The sequence below is a fragment of the Pinus tabuliformis genome, chromosome Q, assembly GCF_031772625.1.
Source record: "Pinus tabuliformis cultivar Carrire ecotype Pingquan chromosome Q, CPIR1, whole genome shotgun sequence".
Taxonomy (NCBI): Eukaryota; Viridiplantae; Streptophyta; class Pinopsida; order Pinales; family Pinaceae; genus Pinus; species Pinus tabuliformis.
In genome coordinates, this window is record NC_142296.1 from 35,835,050 (window position 1) to 35,858,524 (window position 23,475).

At 35.8% G+C, this 23,475-nt stretch overlaps 1 protein-coding gene across 2 annotated transcripts; it reads left to right on the forward strand.

Annotated features, from left to right (window-relative positions):
- Positions 1 to 21,979: 21,979 nt before the first annotated feature.
- On the forward strand, positions 21,980 to 23,271 carry LOC149218152 (uncharacterized). Of its 2 annotated transcripts, XM_089382349.1 has the most exons (4): positions 21,980 to 22,209; positions 22,285 to 22,365; positions 22,555 to 22,610; positions 22,711 to 23,271. In XM_089382349.1, exons 1-4 carry the CDS (start codon positions 22,200 to 22,202, stop codon positions 22,870 to 22,872), a joined length of 309 nt encoding a protein of 102 aa, XP_089238475.1. In that variant the 5' UTR covers positions 21,980 to 22,199; the 3' UTR covers positions 22,873 to 23,271. The 2 variants fall into 2 exon arrangements, with proteins under 2 accessions (XP_089238475.1, XP_089238474.1); XM_089382348.1 differs by having other exon boundaries at positions 21,980 to 22,365.
- Positions 23,272 to 23,475: the final 204 nt, after the last annotated feature.

Sequence of the window (23,475 nt, forward strand, 5' to 3'; positions counted from 1 at the left end):
AAATGTAATTGCACAGTGATACAGTGAAAGAAAACAAGGTTTTCCACAAATCAATTAACTCTTCTAGAAAAATTCAACAATTCTAATTTAATAATCCTATCGGCCACTCTTTGTACCTTTTGGGACAATTGCTAGTAGTATTTACCATGCATTCCTAGCCTTGACTTAACCCCTAGGCATATTCCCTAGGTTTTTGTTTTCCGAATTTTTCCCCTTTTGGGTGCAATGTCTACCTACGTTGTACTAGGAATAAGTATTTTAATTATTTTGCATTACTTTTACATACACTCTAACTTAGTTATTTGCTATGTTGCCAGGAAACGTGGGTTCGGGGATGGGAACGGGGACGGGGACGGGGACGGGGACAGCATTTTTGGAAACAGGGTGCGTGGGTTCGTCAGGTAATATAATAATATTAAATTTTAATAATTATATTTTATAAATTAATAATTAATAATTAATAATATATATGAAATTTGAATTTGTATATTTTTTCAACTTTAAACAAGAAAAATTTAATGATAATCATTTAAACATGCACATCATTGAACATTCAACATTGACATTGAAATATCAAAATTTATCACCAAAAAACTGTTCATTGTTTACATATTAACATGAATCATGATATGGGACAGATTTTGTCACACACAGCTGACTGAGATACACTAGCCAAGTTTCCTACAAACTCAGGAGTACGCTCAAAAATCCTAAAGTATTCTGAGTTCTCAAAGACTCAACATTTTAAATTTTATTTTATTGGGCTGCCTTGTGTGTTTTGTGGGACAGCAGTGAAATATATGCTGGCAGCAGCCATAATTTATACTTTAATGTAGCCACAAGCCTTAAAAAAACCACAAAATTTATATGTTAATGTAATGATTCAATTTTTCAAAAATTAAAATATATATACTATGAAATGCTCTACTTTTTCCTGAACAAATTCTGAACCATTTAATTGGATTTTGTTGATCCATGGTGAAATTACATTGCAAGGGCAAGCAACACCATTGATAGAGGGTAGATAATGAACTGGCTTGAACGTTGTGTAGATGATTGAGTTGAAATACATTCTCACTGAACGGTTTATATTGTAAAGAATAGCACAGAGCTATATTCGGTGTATGAATGCATTTATGTAATGCCATTCATTAATACAAAAAATGATGAAGATTTTCTGTGCTTTATTAATCTAATTGCAACTATTTCAGGTTAAAAGGACTGAAACGTATACTTCTCATATTATAGTATATAGTATAAAAAATTAAAAATTTAACAAGTCTGGCCTGAGTAGAGGTAAGTTTGTGGCATTGTCATCTCTGTTTAGGGCTTCGGTTGGGTACAGGAGTCTGCATAGGGAGGCCAAGGTCTGTTCCTTAGTGAACAGTGAGTTGTTTTATGTAAACAGTGGCATGAATCAAGCCCTACAGCTCAGCGTTTGACAACAACAAGGAGGAGGGAATATGCCGCAGCTGTAGGAGGCAAATTGAGTGTATAGAAGTGGACTGACAGTTGTGGCTCATGTTGCAGACAGTCTGAAACAGCAAGAAGTTGTGACATTCATTCCGGCAAGCCTTTAAAAGAACCCAAAGAACCCAAGAATCCAAGAACCCATTAAAGGAAAAGAACCCAATTTTTTTTTTTTGAAGAACCCGGTTCTTCATGGAAGAACCCGATTCTTCTGGGTTCTTCTAGGAAGAACCCGTACCCGAATCCGATACTTGGGTTCGGGAACCCGGGACGGGTTCGAGAACCCCACCCCCGGGTGCGGGAACCCTGTAACATAGGTTATTTGGTTGTTACGTCCCATGTGGAATCTTGACTTATTATAAGGATATATAAATATTGTTTTGGAGGTCATTTACATAAGATTTATTAAATTATATGATTTCATTGATGTCTAACTAAGGTAGAAAGAAAAAGGAAATATGCTTATAATATTATAAGCATAAAGTTATTATATTTGATAAAATAAAAATCTGAATATGTTTTCTTTTAAGTTATTATACTTGATAAATTAAAAATATGAATATGTTTTTTTAATGTGTATAATTTGAATGCGTTTAATGATAGAGAATTTGTTTTTTTTAAAGGTTATAAGTTTATAATTAGAAATAGAGTATGTATACTTCAATAGATTTTAAAAATTAAATTGTTGTTTGTAAATAATGTTTTTTCCTAGAAAGAAAACGGTAATAGAACTAAACTAAATTAAAATAAAAAATCTCACAATAACTTTTAACTTAAATTTTATGGTTTGAGAAAAATCCTCATAAAAATTAAACCTTGCTACTCATAAATAAATAAATAATTTATAAAATTAATAATAATATAAAATTAAGTATAAAATTTGACAAATTTATCCTCTCTTTGAAAAAAGTTATATTAAAAGAATGAAAATGAATATTAACAACAACTTAACTATAATAATATATAATTAATTAATTAAAAGCTTACTTTTAAGTTATTAAATTCAAAAACCTTCTCAAACAATTAAATAAGGGATTATTCAAAATCTTATAGATCCAATTAACAAGAAAAACAAAAGAATAAAAATAAAAATTTTCCCTTGTGTCTAATTAGGAAAAATAGTAATAATAAATAATTTTTAATTTTTTAAAATAATAATAATAATAATAATGATAATTGCCCAATTAGGGTGTTGGAATTCACATCAATGTTAAATTGTATTTATTCGCTTCTCATTAAGATGGAAACATGTTCCATGTATGCACGCTCATGGCTAGGTAACCTCAACTTCATGCTCTTATGTAGTCCTCGTGTCATCTACTTTCCATAGGTGGGATATTTCTGTCGTGGTGCATGCTTTGTGGAGCTTAACTCTACCTATCATGACCCCATGTTCTACGAAAACTCTTATGTCTAATCTCTGGTACAAGGGAAATCATTCTCCTATGGTGATGGTTATGTGAGAGCTATATTACATGGTGGTAATGACTCCTAAGATGCTAGCCTCCAATGCAGGCACCTAATGTTGAACATCCTCATGAGGAGCAGGGCGACTACAAATGAGGAGGCAATCCTTGGAACATTGGAGGTGGTGATGTCAGAGGTTGGACCAGGGGTGGGAGGTGACCGGCAAAGCCGTGTCCTCAACTTGAAGCATTTCCAAGCCCTGTGGGTTGGCCATTACTCGGTAATTCATTCTATGTCCAACTTCTACAACTCTTTCGATCTTTTAGCTTTTTCATGGTGGACTCTAGCCCATATTTTATATATTTTCTTGGTTGTGTGCATTGATATTGATGTTATTAGTTTTTTATGGCTATCAAACCTACCCCTAACTCCCTCTCTATCCGCTAATCCTATGTTTCAATTTGCTAGAATTTACTCCAAACTTCCCTGACAGCTAAGTCTTAATTTGAAAAACCATATTACTTTGTATCTTATCTTATTGTCTTCTTGATATATTTGTCTACTATGGGTTGTCTACACTCTAGCCTATTGTGCCTTGCTATAGAATGCATTGTCATTAGGGGTTTGGTGGCAAAGGCCCTCAAGGAAAACTGTGAGATCAATCCCAGCCTAAAATTTTCGCAACCATTTTCCACTCTTCCACCCCTCTAGAAATACAAGAGGAAATTCGCAAACTAGAAGCCTTGACCACTAATGACCACCATGCTTACTCTGATTCTGAAATCCAAGACGAAGTAACCAATTGGGTTCTTAACCTTGGGAATACCAGGGGAAGATGGGGTCAATATCCTAATTACATTATCCTCCACTGGAAAATGAAGACAGTCCTAGGAAGGGTCCTAAGGAAAAACCCAAGGACTGTAATGACATCATCTCCTTTTTGAATGATCTAGCGAGTCCAATACCATTAACATTCTTGTCTCATTAGTCCAAATGCTCGACTAGTGCACATAGAGGGCCATATCTTGAAGCCTCTAGCCCCAGCAGGTACAAGCACCTAGGATCTAGCCCCATTCATTTCACCGAATACTTGATGTCGCATTCAAGCTCTTGGCTCATGTCTTTTACTTTTAGTAGTATATTTTATTTTATAATTTATGTATTTGTTAGTAATTTTTATTTACATTTTGATAGACCTATACTTTTTTCAATTGTTAATAGTTATAGTTTCCCTTGTGACAGAGTGTGATAGATCTTAGATTAAACAATTATATGTGGTTTTGTATGATGAAATTTTGAGGAAATATAATATTAAATTAACAACAACAACAATAATAATAATGTCACGAATAAGCAAGAAATCAAATTCATGTATGAAACCCTTTTGTTTGTATAATAAGGGATTAAATTCTACAAAGCCCATGATCTTTTATTAGGAAACACACTTTCTTAACCATTAGTCCCACTCAAGTTGTACAATAATAATCTATCTTTAAGATCACGACCAAGCCAAACACTGAGACCCTCTTATTTATAGGACAAGGGTGTGCCTCTAACTAACGTTTTGACATAAACATTATAGAAATTATGATGTAGATTTGCAATTGTTTATGAAGTTTTAATCAAAATCACAAGACACAAATATGATCTATTATTGTACAAACATTAAGTCACAATTTAAAACATAATTCTCATGCATGAGATAAGAAATCACACACATGCAAATAGTATTTTTCCTAGGAAAGCAAACTACTAAAAAACCCCAAAGCATGCTTGCATTAATATGATGAATATAGATGCATTACAATTGCTTTTCTCAACTGAGCACAACTTGCAAGTGCATAACATATCTCTGTATTCACTGAGAATCTCTTACCCAGACTTAGTCAAATTTTTCCTCTGCTTGAGCCCCTACTTCCTTGCGCAATTCCTAAGGAAATAGGCCCCTATTAATTGGAAATTTCCTCCAAAATGCTTGTGTAATTCCTCATGGTTGATCACCTGACCTCATGCAACACCTGTACACTCAACTAGTTTACAACTGGTGGTTAATTGTCTTGTAAAATCCACCACAACTAGGCAACTCATATGCTTTGCATGCATGAATTATTAGATGATTGATCAGTTAACTAGATGATATTTGACTTACACTGATGTCTCACTACTTAACTGGCCGCCAACTAATTATATTAACAGTTAGAACTAGTTTAACTAATTACAAATGAAATCAACTCAATCTAGGCTCCTAAAATTTAGGAATCACTACATACAACTAAAATTCATGCCCCTAACTTGAATTAACTGAGATAACTGAGTGACAAGAGCCATGTCACCTCAATTAACTCCACCAAGTTACCTGTTGATGTGGAATTTCAACTTTTCTCAATTTAATCAAGGAAAAATCAAATTGAGAATTTCTTGCTGCATTTTTCAACACTCGTTCTCAATAAGAAAGGGATTATAAACCACCCTTATCCTGCAACTGTGGAATGTACTACGTACAACACTTCTCACTTATTTTGTTGCTACTACAACATCTTCAACTAACAAGCATCTAAAAACACACAATCAACTGTGTCTGCAACTGTCTACTGGGAAAATGATGTTGTTGTTAACTCTACTACTGAGCCTCCTGCTCTGCAATCAACACTCCTCTACACTCCTTAGTATCTGACTGACATAATCCTCTTGCTACTGAATCCATGAGGAGAATGCCTGAAAGGACCCTACCCAAATTTCTATAATTTTAGGACTAGGGCTTCACATCAACCCATCTCACCCTAGAGGTATGGCTGCATGTGCTCCCTCTGCCCACTTAGCTCGAACTCTCCCCCTATAGGAGGTATCTACTTGAGTGGATGTCTCGACTTTTCCTCCTCTCTACCTCTGCATTTGTGGTTGCCCCACAAATACTTGAGGTTCCATTTTGAGAGGTCTATCCTTCTCCCTCTCAACCACCATATCTCTAATCTCTACCTTGCTCCCCAAGGTTGTGCGTGCATCTTCTACCTCAAGTGGATATAGGTTCTTGACTCAAACCTCGATTTTCTTCACCTCTCCCGTGGTTATGTGTCTAAGGAATTCCTTTCCTTTGTTGAAGATCACATCATAACCACAGTCTTCCAAAATTGAAATAGAGATGAGATTTTTCTTTATGCCTGGAACGAACATGACATCTTTGAGCCTGAGGTGGGATCCTAACTCCCTCTGAAAGGTGATTGTGCCAATCTTGATTGCGCTATACCTTCCATCATCCCCAAATTCAATATTCATCTAGAGATCTTTCTCCTCCACGCCACTGTAAAACTCTCTACACCTAGTCATGTGGAACAAGGCACCTGAATCCAAGTAGCACACACTCCCCATCGCAGTGCTAGCCATGCATGTGATAAGGGCGAAATCTAGCTCAAACTGTGAAGCCAAATATTCACCTGTTACTGCTACTGCAGACTCCTTCTTGCTAGACTTTTTGTGTGGACACTTAGTAGTATAGTGATTAAATTCATGACAATTGAAGAATTTAATTTTGGAAAAGTCTTCTTCTTTCCCTCTTTTCTGGATTCATCCTCACCTTAAGACTTCTTTCCCTTGGCCTTCATTACTTTGCTGACTACAACAAATTCCTCTTCCTCTTGTTTGGATGAATTTCCATCTCTGGTATTCCGACTTATTTCATCTTGTACCAAATCAGACCATAAGCGCTCCCAATTTGGTAGTTTCTCCCCCCCGTTCACAAAATCTTGATAGATATCCAAACTCTTGGGAAGGCCCAGAAGAGCTAGGCTTACCAAGTCTTCTTCAGGGACATCAACACCGACCTTTCCAAGTTCATCACGACATTGTGTGAACATGCTCAGATACTAAAAAATAGTGTCATTCTTCTACATCTTGATACTTCGAAGTTTATCCTTGAGTGCTAGCTTCCTGTGGTCACTATTATTATTGAACAATTATGTCATTGCTTTTCACATTGCCAACAAAATTTATTTCCTGTGGATATTTGAGACAATGTGATAGCGTACTCCCTCCATTACTATTTCCCTCTCCTTAGCTACATTTTTCTTTCACTAAGAAAGGTTCTGAGCATCAAAATACAGTGGTTTTGCAACATTTGTCTTGATGTATTCTAACAATCCATTGTCATCCAATACCGCCTCCATGCAACAAAATTTGAGGTACCTTCCAAGGCATACTCTAGCCTTAGTCCATTGAAGGCCATCTTCTCAGCTCTGAAGAAATCCTATTGCATTGAACTTCAAATTTGAACCTCCTAAGAAACAACTTCAAAATTCCTGCTCTAATGCAAATCCTGCTCTAATACCATGTAGAAATTACGATGTAGATTTGAAACTGTTTATGAAGTTTTAATCAAAATCACAAGACACAAACCTACTCTATTGCTTTGCGGGCTTTAATTCACAATTTAGAACAAAAATATCAGACATGCAATAAGAAATCACACACATGCAAATAGTATTTTTTCTTGGGGAAAGCAAACTACTAAAAAAAACCCAATGCATACTTGCATTAATCTGATGAATAGAGACGTGTTACAATTTCTTTTCTCAACTGAGAATGACCTGCAAGTGCATAACCTATCTCTCCTCTCACTAAGAAGATTTGACCTAGACTTAGTCAAATTTTGCCTCTGCTTGAGCCCCTATTTCCTTGGAAAATTCCTAAGGAAATAGGCCCTTATTAATTAGGAATTTCCTCCAAAGTTCTTGCACAATTCCTCAAGGTTGATCCCCTGATCTCATGCAACACCTGTACACTCAACTAGTTTACAATTGTTGGTTAATTGTCTTGGAAACCCCAACACAAATAGGCAACTCATATTCTTTACTTGTATGAGCTAATTATTAGCTGATTGATCAGTTAACCAGATGATCTCTGAGCTAGACCAATGTCCCACTACTTAACAGACTACAAACTAGTTCTATTAATATTTAGAACTAGCTTAAATGGTTACAACTGAAATTAACTCAACCTATGTTCCTAAAATTTAGGATCACTACATCCAACTGAAATTCATCCCCCTAACTCGAATTAACTGAGCTAACTAAGTGAAAAGAGCCATGTCTCCTCAATTAAATCCTCCAAGTTACCTGTTGATGTGGAATTTCAAATTTCTCAATTTAATCAAGGCAAAATCAAATTGAGAATTTATTGCTGCATTTTTCAACAATATATAAATCAACCTAAAGACATGAATATTCAAAGTAAATAAATGTCATAAAAAAATCCCAACAAAAGGAGGGGGAGGGGTTCTCTATGGCCCTGAGGAAGTTAATGTTGTAGAGTATTCATGGGGCTTATGATGCATGAAAAACAACCAATCTGAATATTATTCCCTCTATTGAGGGTTTCAATTAGCCAAATAAAATTAGGTAGCTTATCACTATTTTGGGAGACTCCCTCCTTATTCAACATTTGGTGAATGGTTTCTTTCCAAGGGAAAAAACAATAGAAAGTCTTACGGAAAGAATTAGGAAAGCAGCGGAAGGGTTCTGTACAATAGCATATTTCCATGTTCTCTATGATCTCAATAAGGATGTAAACTTATGTGCTAGTGAAGAGTGTAAACACTCCTATTCCTTAAAACTACATGGATTGACATTGCACATTTATGAAGGATTGCATTATCAATTAGTAATAGTATGAAATGTAAATTTTATTTTTTTGTGGGTTAGTTTTGTAAGGTATACCTATAAAACCCTGTTTTTTGTTGTCTAGTTTGGAGAGTCTCTGGAAAATTTTATAGTTTTTATAGATAAGAGGGCCCAAGTTTTTTTTTTTGAAGATATAGTCATGTACTACTAGGTGTATTTGTTGCGATCCAGGCATAGACTTGCATATAAACACAATATTCTCATTCTAGTTAAAGAAAAAACCGTGGAGCATTCAAATTGTACAAATTACACAACTCAAATTTAAAATTCCAAGAAATCCCTACAAGATTCCAACTAGAAACTATGATTGGACTATGCTAGAGAATCTAGACTACACTAAATTTAATGTTGTAAATAACTATTAATATTTTTAGAATTAGTTATTTAATTATGTATCATGTATCAATTCCTTTATATTAAATGATGTATTTGAATAGGTTCAATTTCACATAGATTTACATTGGTTTAAAATCTCAAAATGCCGGTTTTGTGATTCATGATTTATGTATAGTCTCTTCCGAATAAATCACATAATTGTTTTATGGTCGATTGTAGAGCACCTTGTGTGCAACCCACTATAAATAAAGTTTAATTTTTTTCATGCATTGTAAATTAATAAAGGCAATTATTTTCTTAATTTCATTAATTATTTATGATCATATATATATTACAAATTAATTAAGTACTTTTTTTTCTACAATCAACTTATAATTAAAAACAAATTATAATTAGCCCACGAGGTGTAGAATAGATGGTGATGAGTTGTATTGTTAGATGTAAAAAATCCAATCATGTTAGAGTTGAGTGTGATCCATGGATGATTTTCACCTCCTAAATACCTGTGAGCCCTGATTTTTGAAGCCACAAATCAAGCTTGAAATCAAACTCAAAAACTTAACGAATAAAAACATAAATTATAATTAAAAATATATATTTATTATTATTAATGATTTTATTTATAATTCATAATAATAAATAAAGTTTTTTATTTTATTTTTTTATATTAAAAATTAATGAAGTAAATAAATGTATTGTTAAAACATTTCTTATAATAAATCATTAATTTATATCTTTATAGATTAATCAACCAACGAAATTTATTTTTAATATTTAATTTTCATTTAAAATATTTTTAAATAAAAATTTATTTATTGTCATAAAATTAATATATTTAAATTTAATAATATAAAAAAAATAATAATAACTTTACATTTTAATCATTATTATGTATATCTTTAACATTATTAGTCATTTCCTACATACTCGGCACGATTCTATCCATGACGAGAATTGTTATATTAATTTTATTTTACATCATTTAGCCTCTTAAGCATTATTAGTCCCCGCCTATGGAACTAGGCATGACTCTAGCGAACGGGCTGACTTGTTATTAGTTTCATTTTTTACCCCCATATATATATATACACCATCCCTATTAAACAAGGACTATACTATTTAACAAAGGAAGGCTTCACTTTTTTTTTCCCTTAGAAAAATCGTAATTTTCATTATAAAAAGAAAATTACATGTTGTATATGCGGATTGGATATGTTGTAGAAGAGATAGAGTATCTATCAACACTTGAGAAAGGTCCATAATAGCACAATAAGATGCCTTGATCCACGTAGGGAGGCACATATGAACTAGTTCAACAAAAAATTTTAATCAAAATTACTCTTGTCAAAAGAGTACCTATCAGTTGTATGTCTGATAATTTAAAAGCATGTATGAATATTTACAAATGGTAACTTGTGATAAAAAACATATTGCAAGCTCCCCGTGAGCCCTTTAGACTAGTGTATCTATATACGACTGGTGGTAGTATTGGTAATGAGTCTCATTCCTCTATTCCTGGATCAGCCAGAGGCCGGGAGGCCTGTCCGCAGCTTCTTTGGATAACATATCGGCAGCTGTATTTTGTTCCATAGATTACCCGTAGCCCCGGCAGCCGCCCTTGCCCTGGTGAGCAGAGGAGAGGGAGGCTGGTACTGTGATTTGGCTCGCTTCTTCGAGGCCTCTTTGGATGGGGTTTCTTTGATTGTTTTAGAGTGAGCATGTGTCTCTGCCTCTCCCAGTGGAGAGGGATTTTCTTTTGCTTGATGATTCTTTGCTGGCCTTTCCTTGCCTCTCTCCCTAGCATTTGCCTTTGAGTTAAGAGGGAAATCCTGAAAAATATGGCCAACCTTATGGCATCTTCTATGACGGAAGGGCACCCCTTCATAATCTAGTATTTGCGATCTTGAAATATTTCTCCGTTGAAGATTAATGTGCTCCTGTAAGCCCTCCCTGGTGTCCAAATGTACCAAGATTCTTGCATAAGCCATCATGCTAGTTGACAGATATGCTTTGTCATGGTCCAAATATGTGCCAAGGGTATTTCCAATGCGCCTAAATACATCCTCGGACCAGAACTGAAGGGGAAGACCTGGTAATCGCACCCAAAGAGGGCCTACACCCAGGTGTTCGCTCTCTGGATCAAAAAGTGGATTCCATCTTCGCAACAGGACAAGAGCCTGTTCAATGTGCCATACTGATGAGAGGACCCAGTTTGTATGTTCGGCTTGTGCAAATCTAAGTGCAAACCAGCCCTTAACAAAGGTTTGAACGAAGGGGAGATTAGCTAGATGATGGCCCCAAACTTCGACCACCCATTGCTTCAACCTGGCTGCTGTGTAATATCTACCTCGTACTCTGCTGACTAGAACCCTGTCAGCAGTTTCCATGGAATCTCCCAGCTGGATGTCCTCTCCCAAACATAGGACTACTTCTTTTTCCTTTATTCTTACGCACCTCTGCTTCTTAATTGGTCGGAGCCCTACCTCAAAGTGAGCTTGTGGGGAACCTCACAAAGGCGGGGCTATGGGAGGGTTAGGTTTTGAGGGCTCTGAGGATTGACCCACTGGGAAGGCTCCAGAGGTTGGTGGAATAAGAGTAAAACTACCTGAAGGGGGAGCCGTGGAGAATAAGACCGTAGGGGTCCTGTTATCACCCCAAGAAACTCTCCTAAGTTGTAGCTCGGAGATGCTCGGGAACATTACAAACTCAACTGAATGTTGGAAATGGATGAATGGAAGGAATGATGCTTGTTCATGCCAGATATCCACTTCTATGCTTAACTCCAGACATGCGTGAACACCCCCGGACTACAAGGATTTAGACCACCAATTACTCACAGTTCAGAGATTGGGTGAATATGGAGAATATTGACTACACCAACAGATGCATAAGACCTTGTGATGGCCGGTTGCAACCAGTAAAGAGGTCTGCAAATCTAATTCCCTAGTGTACAGACAGGATGACAACTTTCTGTCACTAAGTGAAAAGAAACCTGATTAACACATTCGCTGATACATGCAAGATTTAAACACAGAGGTAGGATGACAGCTCCTCTAATGCTAAACATTAAGAGTTCAGGAAAACTGCATATCAGGCATAGCCTAGAACAGAATTGAAATGGAAAGTGAGCAATTAACAGCAAAAGAAGCTTGTATTCGCTGAAAATGAAGACAAGACGTTGCAGTATCAAGGTAGTTACAGTCTCCAGAAGTTGAACCTTACATCAAAACAACAACCATCAACCTTGATTACATCTTGTTTTCGGGTATATATAGAGTTTCATTACAGGGGCACTCGGCCATTCTAGGTGTGGAGGGGTCATAATTGACCACCAACTGCTTTAACTGCCTGGCAGAACTTCTGAGTGCGATTTCTTGCTATAGTTGATGGATGTGATCTTTTCCTGCACTCCGTTGTCCTTCTCGAGCAGGCAGAGTGTCGTATGGGATGAAGTCCCATAACTGTTAAATGCATTTACCTGACCGAGCTCTATCCTTTTTCTTCTTGGCCTTACTGTCTCTTGAATGTGGTTGTTGAGGGACTACTACAAACAGTACCGAGAACTAGTTATGTTCATCCTTCGGGTGCGCATAGCCGTTAAGAGACGTGGACTACATAGCAGGTGGACGAACTGGATGGAGGAACAAGATTGGCCATCGGATTGAGCAGATGGACGACGGATATGGCTCGACGAAGGGTATCAGGAGATATGGAGGTGGAGTGAGCGCGAGCCGTTGGATCTCGGAGGGTCGATTCAACGGTCATCGAGCGCAGGAGGCGCACGGGATTTAACGGGTGGGAAAAGCGGTTTCGGCGGTAGGCAGTATTGATTGCACCGATTTAGGGCCTTTGGTGGTAAGCGTATAATGGCGCGCGACACCATCCAGAGGGCGACGCGTGGCAGTGGGGAAAGGACGGAAACCGCCCTCCATCGCACGTTAACACGCCGCTATGTTGTGGTTGCGGGGCCAGCTGATGCCATCCGATCGCGGCGGATGCAATCGAACGGTGGGTATTCAATTGTGCAGGTCACTTTATCTGACGTGACCGGAGCCGTTGGATCGGCGAGGAGAGTTAACGGCTATGATTTAAAGGCGGGGAAGGGTCACGGGAGCGCGGGGTCATGTGGACATGGTTACATGATGGTTTAGGCTCGACGCTCGGGGGCCTGAGGGAACACGGGTTTATGCAGGGTTTTAGAGGAAAAACGGAGGTAGCGGGGTGATGAGAGAGTTAGCGAAGTGAGGGAGAAGGAGGAGGATGACTGGAGCGAGCTCCCTTTTGAATATGGACAATACGGCTAAGCTTGCATTTGATTCTCAAAATATCAATATATGTGGCAGAGCTAACACTGGCTCCTTCTGAAGATGAGATCCTCCTTGTGAGGTCTCAAGAACTGTAGATCATTACCTTTCCTGTGAAAACCAAATTAGCAAAATTTCCTAGTGTTCCATTGGGCATGGAGTCTAACTGGGCCTACACTAAAACTGATAAAATAACATATTTACAGACTTAAGACCAAAGGCCTTAAATGACATAAACTTTCAAAAAACGCCCATTAACTGGGCCATCAAAAACTGTTTCCCCTCCCATAATTTGTAGTATGAAGGTATTGTTCCCTTAGATCTGAGAAATGATAAAAGGCCCTGTCCAGAAAGCATCAAACTTCCCATGGTTGCCTTTCTTCTCTTTCGGTGCATCCCACTTAAGAACTAAGTCCCCAACCTAAAAATTATCTGTTTTGGCTCTTTTGTCAAAAGCTTCCTTGATCTTCTTCTGATGTGCCACAGACCTTTCAACCAGTTGTTCTCTGATTTGGTGTACCTCTACTAAATCAGTGATCCTTCTTGCCATGTTCTCTTCCTCATCCTGCTCTTCTTGCAAGACCTTCGCCACAGGATATCTAGTGGAAGTAAGGATTTTTTAATTGGGAAGGTGAATTGGGTTCGTACTGGTAGGGGGTTAATAAATGTGATTTTTAAGGGTATTTTCCAATGTGTAGTCAAATTAAAGGTATTGTTTAATATGCTATGAATGCAAGTGATAGGTCAGAAATTCATTGAGTGAAAGCCCCATGAATCTCTCATCCTCCGTTACCCGATACACTTATCCCACCTCCCTTCCCATTTCGAGACCTCTAAACTTTTCAATATCAGAACTCCATTTTAATTCACCCTTCCGAAATCCACTTGTGAAATCCCTTATCACTCCGACCTACTTTATACCTATATCCCTCCCACTTAATACTTGATAAAAATTCCTTCCCTCCTCATTAATTCCCCGACTCTTTAAAAAGTTCCCAAAATCCACTCCCCATTGTTTATAATATCTTATTAATATTTGTGTATAATATAATTTTAATATTTAATTAATAATTTAATTGAGTTAATATATATTTTTAATTAATTTGTATATTTAATTAATTTAATAATTGTAATTAATTAAGATTTATTTAAATTTAATTGCATAGTTAATTAGGATTAGAATTTTTGATTGAAAATTTCTTAATTTTGGCTTAGAAATGCATTTTTTCAAAATTCTAGTAATTTTAACACTTTAACTTTAGAAAGGCATATCTCAAGAATTATTTGGTCAAATGAAGCCCACAATATCTTGTTGGAAATCTAAGAACGAGGAAAATAATCTGGGAATGATACGTTTAGCCAATTCCATCACTTAATGACCCAAAAATTCAGCAAAAGACAAAGTGATGAATTTGCAACAACAATTGGTTTTTCCAATTTGATTTGGGCAAATTTTATTGGCTTGAGAAAATTGTTGTAACTAATTCATTGTAGAGCAATAATAAAAAGCTAATAAAATACATTTGAAGCAATCACATCGTAGATTTTTGGATTTTATCTGTTTTAATTTAGTAATTTCATGAGAGTTATTTTTTTTAGATTTTCTAGTTATGATTTAGTGTGCAATTATTTATTTTGGTTTTGATTGGTCTGTAGCAGGAGATCGGCTAGAGATGTTCGTATCTGATGCATTTTGGAGCAATGGAAAGAGACCAGAAAAGAGAATAATAGAGAATTTACAACTCTGATTGTGGATCTAGAAAGCTACTCTTAACAGTTCTTCATTTTTAGTTTTGATTTTTGTAATACACTAGGAATGAGGAAAATTGTTCCTCTTCTTTGCAACTAGAGGCTTTGAAATCACTATTGTATTAGGGGATTATAAATGTAGGTGAGGCGAAAACTTCATATATAAGGTTTGGGGAAAACTCTGTAATTTTTCTTGCTATGTATTTGCACATGTGTAATTTATTGTAAGTTGAATTATGAAGAAACAAAGTATTTTTAATTCTGAAAGAGAAGGTTGTTTTGCATTGTTATTACCAATTTCTCCAAGGAGCTGAAGTTGCTCAAGGACTGAAAATTCTTGTAATGATATTTTGGTATGATTTTAATTAATTTTAATTTCATGTGCATTATTGTCTCAGATGTAAATTAATCATTTTTAATCAGAATTTCTGCAATTGATTTTAATTATTGTTCTAATGGTGTATGGCATTCCGATATTGAGCACTACTTTCATATTGATTGTTTTATGCTATTTAATTATAAGAGCTATCTGTCATGAGCATAACAAAATTAGAATTGATATGAATTCATTGAAATAAAAATCTATTGAGCAATAACTATTTATTGTTTAAATACATTCCCATTTTGTTTTCTCTTTCATTAATTAAGTGAGCTACTTCTTTAATTAATACAAATTATATAATGAAATCAATCATATAAACAATCATTTCCCCTTGTTAGTTAGTTCATCTACTCTTGAATTGAGAGAGGGTTATCATTTTTCCCAGTTCGAAATAGGATTAGTTTTACTTGCATATTAGAGTAGATCTGCATTTAGATTTAATTTTGCATTCTAGAAGTCCCCTTAAGCAGGGGAAAACCTTAGTTGTGGCTTGGCTAATCCATAGAGTGAGCTTAAGGATCGCTTTCATCACTCAGAAGATGAACCATACAAATGACAGTTTCCATATATAACCAACAAAAAATAATGACAGTTGCATTGTCGTCACCATAACGTCATATACAAGGCCTCATGGCACTCTTCCATCGAACACCAACAACCCTATAAACACAAACATGTCAAAACTATGCCATCAACCTCAACTTAGAAAACACCACATTCATCCATCTCTTCTGCAAAATCAATGCTCTTCCTCTGTCACTAATATTTGTAATACACTCAACGATAGCAGCTCTACTCCTCTCCTTGCACACAAGCAGTGTCAACAACCATTAAATATTCTTTATCACTCACACTGGTACCTATGTATTCAACCAATAACTCGACTCTCTAATTTTTACGAGTGTGCCTCTTAGTTTCTCTTCATTGCATTGTCTAATAATGTGCATGAAACTTTGTTAGTACCCATCTACTTCGGAGTGCACACAATTTTTCTTTGCACATTCAGAATGCAGACATACACTTAGGATTTTCCTCTTTCACACCACAACATACTATCTCCTTTAAGCATTGAATTTCCAACCTTAAATCAAGCAACATAAAGGAAATTTAAACTGATCTTACTCAATTAATTCTTGACTAGATCCACATTACCGTGTTATTAAATTCATTCACACTTCAATTGTTGATCAGTTATTTAATACCTGTTGCAGACAAGTCAATTGAATGTTGTAATCAAAAGCATGGGAAAATTCCATTTTTTAGAGCTCGTAATATTTTCTTCTTCATCTATAGGCATCATTGTTGGGATAGAACTAGCACCCAAGGCTGATCATCATAGGGATAGAATGGACAGTAAGGGAGGTTACTGAAATCCTCACTCTTTGAACAAATGTGTGTTGGGGATGATGCCCTAACTCATGGAATTTACATCCTTATTTGACCCAGATCTACTACAACTGTGACATCACCTTGCCAAGCACCTCTCGAGCATGTCCACACCTCAACAACACTTCAACAAACCTTTGTAATCATCATCATGACAAGTTCACAAGAAAATACTCCATCAATGGTTGACATCAATGCCAACACCATGCAACCAACATTCTCCCCCTTTGGAATTAATGTCAACTTATAGCCACAAATTCCAAACTGACTCCATTCATCTACACGTGACTGGTCTTAATCTCGCTCAAGTGCTTGTGTCACTCTCCCCCTTTGACATCAATAACAAAGGGTCATCAAATCCCCACTGAACACACCATACTGAAACCTTTGAAACATCACGCTGATACCAATAAACAAGGTTGATAATAAATTATTTGTTGATGAAATCGGATCAGCTACCAACATCGTATAAGATAGTCATGAAAACTAAGGGATCTGCTACAAAAAAGAAACTAACACACCTCAAGCCAACACCATGCTATTCTCCATGCTAAACATGCTCTCCTTGAACAAGTTATGGGGTTGGAAAACATTTCTTCAACCTATTATAGAAGACATTATGTTCTTGCCATTGGCTCCTTGCCATATGCAAGAGGCCACTCCACATGGATTACCAGATCATGGCCAAATAATGTACAATGAATTACATGGATTCTTAAGCATAATATGTGGCAATATCTTGTGCTAAAGTGTGCTTACATGGATGAATTAAGATAACCACTACAAGGCATGTAAAAAAACAAGCTTCTCACTCTCATATATGTTTTCATGCTATGGTTACTCAACCAACTCACCAAATATGTCATGAAAAATACATTGAGAGACTATTCTCATGCCCATGGTACAATGTATGGTGTTGTTACAAGCATATGAGTGAAAAACAAGCTAGAAATGACAAACAAGCCATGAAAACCTAGTACCATGCATAACTCCCCGTGAGTTTATCATACCTCCAATACATAGGTTGATTCTATGGACCTAAATATGCAATGAGGTTCATGATCACATCATGTTGTTGTTACTGCTACAACTTGTACAAGTATCTTCATCAGTCTTCCACATGCTCCCCCTGAGGCTATGCACCTATCATGTACTATTGTAGTCAATGATGAATATGCATCAAATAACTACAGACTGTAGAGGGGGATAATCTTTCTACTTCATGAGTTATTGCTTCTTCTTCCTCCACATGGTCCTAGGTTGCTTCTTTTCTTGGGCATTGTCCTTTATCTTTCGTTTAGGTCTACCCTGAATGGCATATGCTCATTCTGCTAGATCTACCTTAAGGAACCAAACAATATGCAATATCTTTCCATGTGACCAAATTTGTCACAAGTATAACACTTCACATGACTGAAATATGATGTAAGGGAATCAAACTGTATGCTAACCATGTAAGATCTTTGCCTTGCATAAGACATGCCTCTCCTCCATGGGCTAAATCTGCAATAAACTTCCTTGTGGCCAAATAGGTTACAAAAAAAACAATGATCATTAAAGGAAGTAGTAGGGCCTTCTCATTGATCTCCTTGGCTGCCCATACTCATGATTAGATATGAAAGTTGTGCCTCTGTAATTGGTTGCAATATGTCCAAACTTAAGGCAGGTCTAGCACTCTACATCGCCCATCAAAGGAGAAAATTGATTACTGAGCTACTTATTGAAATCCATCAAATCTGGCACAATATTTACCCAAATCATCTTCTTGACATGGGTGCTCCTCTAGGTTCTCTTCTAGGTTGTTTATGGATATGTTTTTGCTTTCCTCTTTTGTTTTTCTTGCTTGTACCATTTTCTGCTACAGGCCTTTTATGATATGTATTCTTCTTTATATGTGCTTGTGTGCTAGAATCTTCCTTTTCAAAGCCAATACTAGATATGATTAAAGAGATATCTTTAGCTGCCTAGAAAATTTTTCAAAGCCTTGGTGCTCTTCTCCTACTTCAGTTCATTTTCCTTTTCTTCAAACTACTTTCTGAACATAACAACTTCAACTTCAAGTTGTTTAACTTGACCCTCTTGTTTTTTCAAGCTACCCATAATCTCTTCAACTCTTCTAGCCTCGCCTTGAGGATGATGATTTCTCCTTTAAGCTCAACCGCCTTAGCATTAGAGATATGCAACAACTTCTCTTGATCTTTGTTTTTAGTCTAATAACTTCAACATATAATTTTTCAATAATGATCATCACAGATTCATACTCATCTCTAAGAATCTTAACATCATCCTCATGCTCACTAGGCAAGTCAACATGAATATCATCGAAAACATCCAAAGCATAACCCAAAAACAACTCATTAGTTTTTATACCTTTGGATCCATTCTACTACAATACCTCTAGTTCTTGATTTTCTGATTTCTTCTCATGATATGTCGAACTCGCACTATGGGAGACTCTTCTAGTTGAGATTCAACCTTTTGAAGCCTTTTCCTTTTTCTTCTTGTTACTTTTCTTCTCAACCTCTCCATTGTTGTTGCCATATAACACTTGCAAATTGTCTCAAATCTCCTTCAGAGATTTCAAATCTGTTATTTTCTCCAAATATACATTATGGAGATTCTCATAAATAATGCATCTTGCTTGTGCATTATGTGGCAACACCTTGGCTAGTATAGGATCATTTCCACATCCTTCACAAACCAGTTTCCAAACGTCATATCCATAATCCAATAGTTGAGATTTAACTTTTTCTTACCATACCTAGAACTTTGAAGCAGTGAGGACATATAGTCCTAGAGGATTTCTCTCTCTCTCTCTCTCTCTCTCTCTCTCTATATATATATATATATATATATATATAGAGATATATATATATATATATATATATATATATATATATATATATATATATATATATATATATATATATTCAAATTTTTACAAACACTCCTGGATCTACTATCCAACAATTAACCTACAACCAAGATCCCTTACTTTGATACCAATAGTTGGAAGCGCGAATAATACTAGGGGGTGGGTGAATTAATATGGTAGTAATGAATCGTCCATTACCAATTTTTTCCTTTTCTTTCACATTAATTGAATCATGCATTAGTTAACCAATAACATATAAATATGAAAGAAAACCATCAAGACATAAGCATCACCAACCATAAACCATAAGCAATAATACATATGAAATAAACACATCAACACATGAAGGAACAAGATATAAGGTGGAAACAAAAAGCGAGAAAACCACCATTCGCTTTTGCTCGCTCGTCTTCTTTTCATTAATCAAAATTTATAGTTACATATGCACTAGCCACCACTAGTGTACAAGCCACAACTTGTCGATCTTGCAAGCAACACTCACTCTAGGTCACTACCTGTGGAAAGCCACCACTTCTTGAACTTTGCATGCCACCACCTATTGGAAACCACCACTCCCACGACTTTGCAGGCCACTACCCATTGAATGCCCCAATACCCAAGTCTTTCGAGTCACCAGTGGATGGAAGCCATTACTTCCAAGTTCTCATGCCTCTACCTGAAAGATGTCGCTACACATCCACTACTCGCCTTCCTAAATGCCCTAACCTTCACGCTCTCCTATAAACTAAGTTTCACAATATTTTAAACTAAAAATTACCTAACTCAAATCAACAAACCATATGCCATGTTTCATCCCATTTCCATACTAAAACCACTAAAACACTCTCACTCAATCACAACAAGTGACTCAACCAACCTGCTCTAACTTTCATCTCATACAATCAACTCTGTCTCAACAATACAACATACTACATGCTCAACATATGCAGTAACAACCCCTCTCACTCAACAACAAACTCTAACAACTCTCGGGACATGGCATCACAATATATTTACCTCTTCACTCAACCGATGAACCATACAAACTACAACCGCCATATATAACCAACAACAAACGACGGTTACACTGCCATCACCATAGCAGCATTTACAAGACCTCATGGCACTTTTCTAACATTAATGTTAAGTAACTGAAGAGCGTGGGACAGCTGGGTGGAAATCAGTACGTCCAACAATTTTGGCAGATTATATTCACCCTCATTCTTCAACAAACCCTAAATTTCGTGAACCTTTTGACCTTGCAAAAACGAAGACCCGGAATTCTGTTGGGCTTTCGATGGACCGCGATTTCTTCGATGGGCCATAGCGTCCGACAATCTCTTCGAAATTAGAAAAATAATTTCTCCACCGTCAGCCTTAATGCCATGCATGTACAACAAATAAAAGAGTTTTAAATTTGGTTGTACGATAACTTTTTAAAGTTTTAAGTTGTTTTATAATTTTTTTTCTTTAATTTAATGTTTTTCCTTATTAAATTCCTTTTAAAATCTTTTAACCTCTGTAATATTTTTAGATCGACTTTGTACAAAATTTAGCGGTGATTTGTTAGAGTTTTATAATCTACTTAATCTCACTGTCGAAGAAATTTTGAACGGTGAATCTATTTATATAAATTTTGAAGAGTTCATTTATTTATATATTTGAAAATGTATTTTAAATAATCCTCTCTAATTTTATAGAAAAAAATTTCACCAAATTTAAATATATATATATTAAATAAATTACTTCACTTTTCATTTTTCCTTATTAAAATTATGTATTTATAATTTAGCTCTAAGAAAAAGACCAATGAATACTCGATAGTTTTCTTGACTCCAATCCAATGGATTCCATAGGACTCTTTTAAATAAGAATGAGATATAAAAAGTTAATTTTAAATAAGAATGAGGTATAAGTAAATTCAAGTTGAAAAAGAGAAGTTTTTAAAATAATTTTTTGACAAATATATCTATGTTATTTTTCACATAATTATTTGGATAAATATGATGAAGTGCTTTGCTAAAATATTTTAGAGATTAAATCACTGAATCAATTCCTTATCTTATTTGAGTGTTATTCTTAGATATAACTATACCAAACTTACTTATCAATATAATTTATTGAACAAATTTATTCTACTAACCATTACCAAACTCACTTATCATATAAAATAAATGCTTATCAATGTAACCTTCTGAGCAAGTTTATTCTACTTCATTCATAATTATATAAAATAAATGCTTATCAATGTAACTTACTGAGCAAGTTTATTCTACTTCATTCATAATTATATAAAATAAATGCTTATCAATGTAACTTACTGAGCAAGTTTATTCTACTTCATTCATAATTATTTAATGTATCTTCGTGGTCTCAAGCTGTAAGAGAATCCGACCAGAGCAGGCCAAGACAGTGCAGTTTGGAGTTACAAGACACAAGTAGGTGGAAGTCTGCGCTGTTATCACCATATTCGCATTCACATGTGACGTTTCCCGGGTCGTTTCCAGCTCGACAGAGCACGCTATATGGGCTGCATTTACCATAAACAGTATCATTGCTGTCGTCATAATTCTGCCACACACTCTCCGCATGTGATCCACTGCTAGATCGCTGAAAATATGAAAGGGGGTAAGCACCCACTGTTTGATTCATTCATTCAATCATTATCTCCAATGTCAAATATGGGGAGCTTTGTGCGTGCAGGCATTTCTTCCATCGTCGCTCTCATCTTCCTGCTCATCTTCATCTCTCAACAGTCTGCGGCTTCCAGACTTCTTTTACAAGGTAGCCCTTTTTATTAATCAGTAGCTTTTTTTTTATATTTTAATAAAGGATTTTAGTTAGAGTGATTTGGTGAATAATTCATTTCTTGATTGACCAGATTCAAATATACAAATATTTTATGCAATAATGAAGTTACAGATTTTCGGCAAGGTTGGGTATTTGCATAATGTGATTCATTTTGTTTTGCAGAAAAGACCGAAGAATTAGTCGTGGCGAGGGGAAATTCTGGGGAAAACCACCAAAATGTATGAGATAACGATCATATTCTACTCATACCCTTTGTTATTTTTATGGCCAGAATCAATATTGTGATATGGGAGTACTGATTTTATTTAAAATATGCAGATGCAAGGCGACGCTCACCATAAAGAAAGTGCAGGGGGAGTCCGTTGTGTTTCGTCCTCTTCCCATCAAGATCTTCGTCATCCGTGGCCAGAGGATTGTGAGAATAAGGGGTATCGTCAGTTCGAAGATGGCGACTATATTTACACGAATTCGTTGCCTTGAAAAGGGTTCAACGCATCTACTGTTGGTCAGTCACACACCGTCTGTGGACTGTTACTGTTACATCATTACAGAGTCGTTCTCTGTCAGCTTGTCAACCAGACATAACTATATATGCAAAGAACATATATATAACTTCATTATATAAACCATATGATTGTCTTCTAACCAGTGAGGATTATATGGGCTCTGATGGTTTGATCTATATAGATTCATTCGCTCATATTATAATCATTTCAAATTAGTATGACAGGTTGTTCTTATAGTTGAAATCTGTAGATATAATGTTCAAGGATTTTAGCTAGGTTTAGTGAGTAATTTATTTCTCCCCAGCTACATTGTAATTGCTTTATTTGTGCCATAATGTGACACTAAGTTATAAATATATTTAATTTTACTCAATCGTTTGACAGCCCCAGTACTTCTGTACGATTTCAATGTGCATAAGGATTTATTGGTTCTGTTCCAGTAATTTTAAGATGTTATCTAGTGCATATTGTTACTAAATAAGTTTTTTCAACAGACATATATCTGGGTGTCTTTATATATATGGCAGATTATATCCGGGTGGCTTTATATCTATTGCAGATTTTATGTATCTTTAGG

Bases quoted from the DNA above. Each gene is read 5' to 3' on its own strand.
- LOC149218152 (XM_089382348.1), top strand. From the start codon at position 22,200: ATGAAAGGGGGTAAGCACCCACTGTTTGATTCATTCATTCAATCATTA. The intron at 22,366-22,554 runs GTAGCCCTTTTT...TTTGTTTTGCAG, and splicing joins TTCCAGACTTCTTTTACAAG to AAAAGACCGAAGAATTAGTC. The intron at 22,611-22,710 runs GTATGAGATAAC...TAAAATATGCAG, and splicing joins CTGGGGAAAACCACCAAAAT to ATGCAAGGCGACGCTCACCA.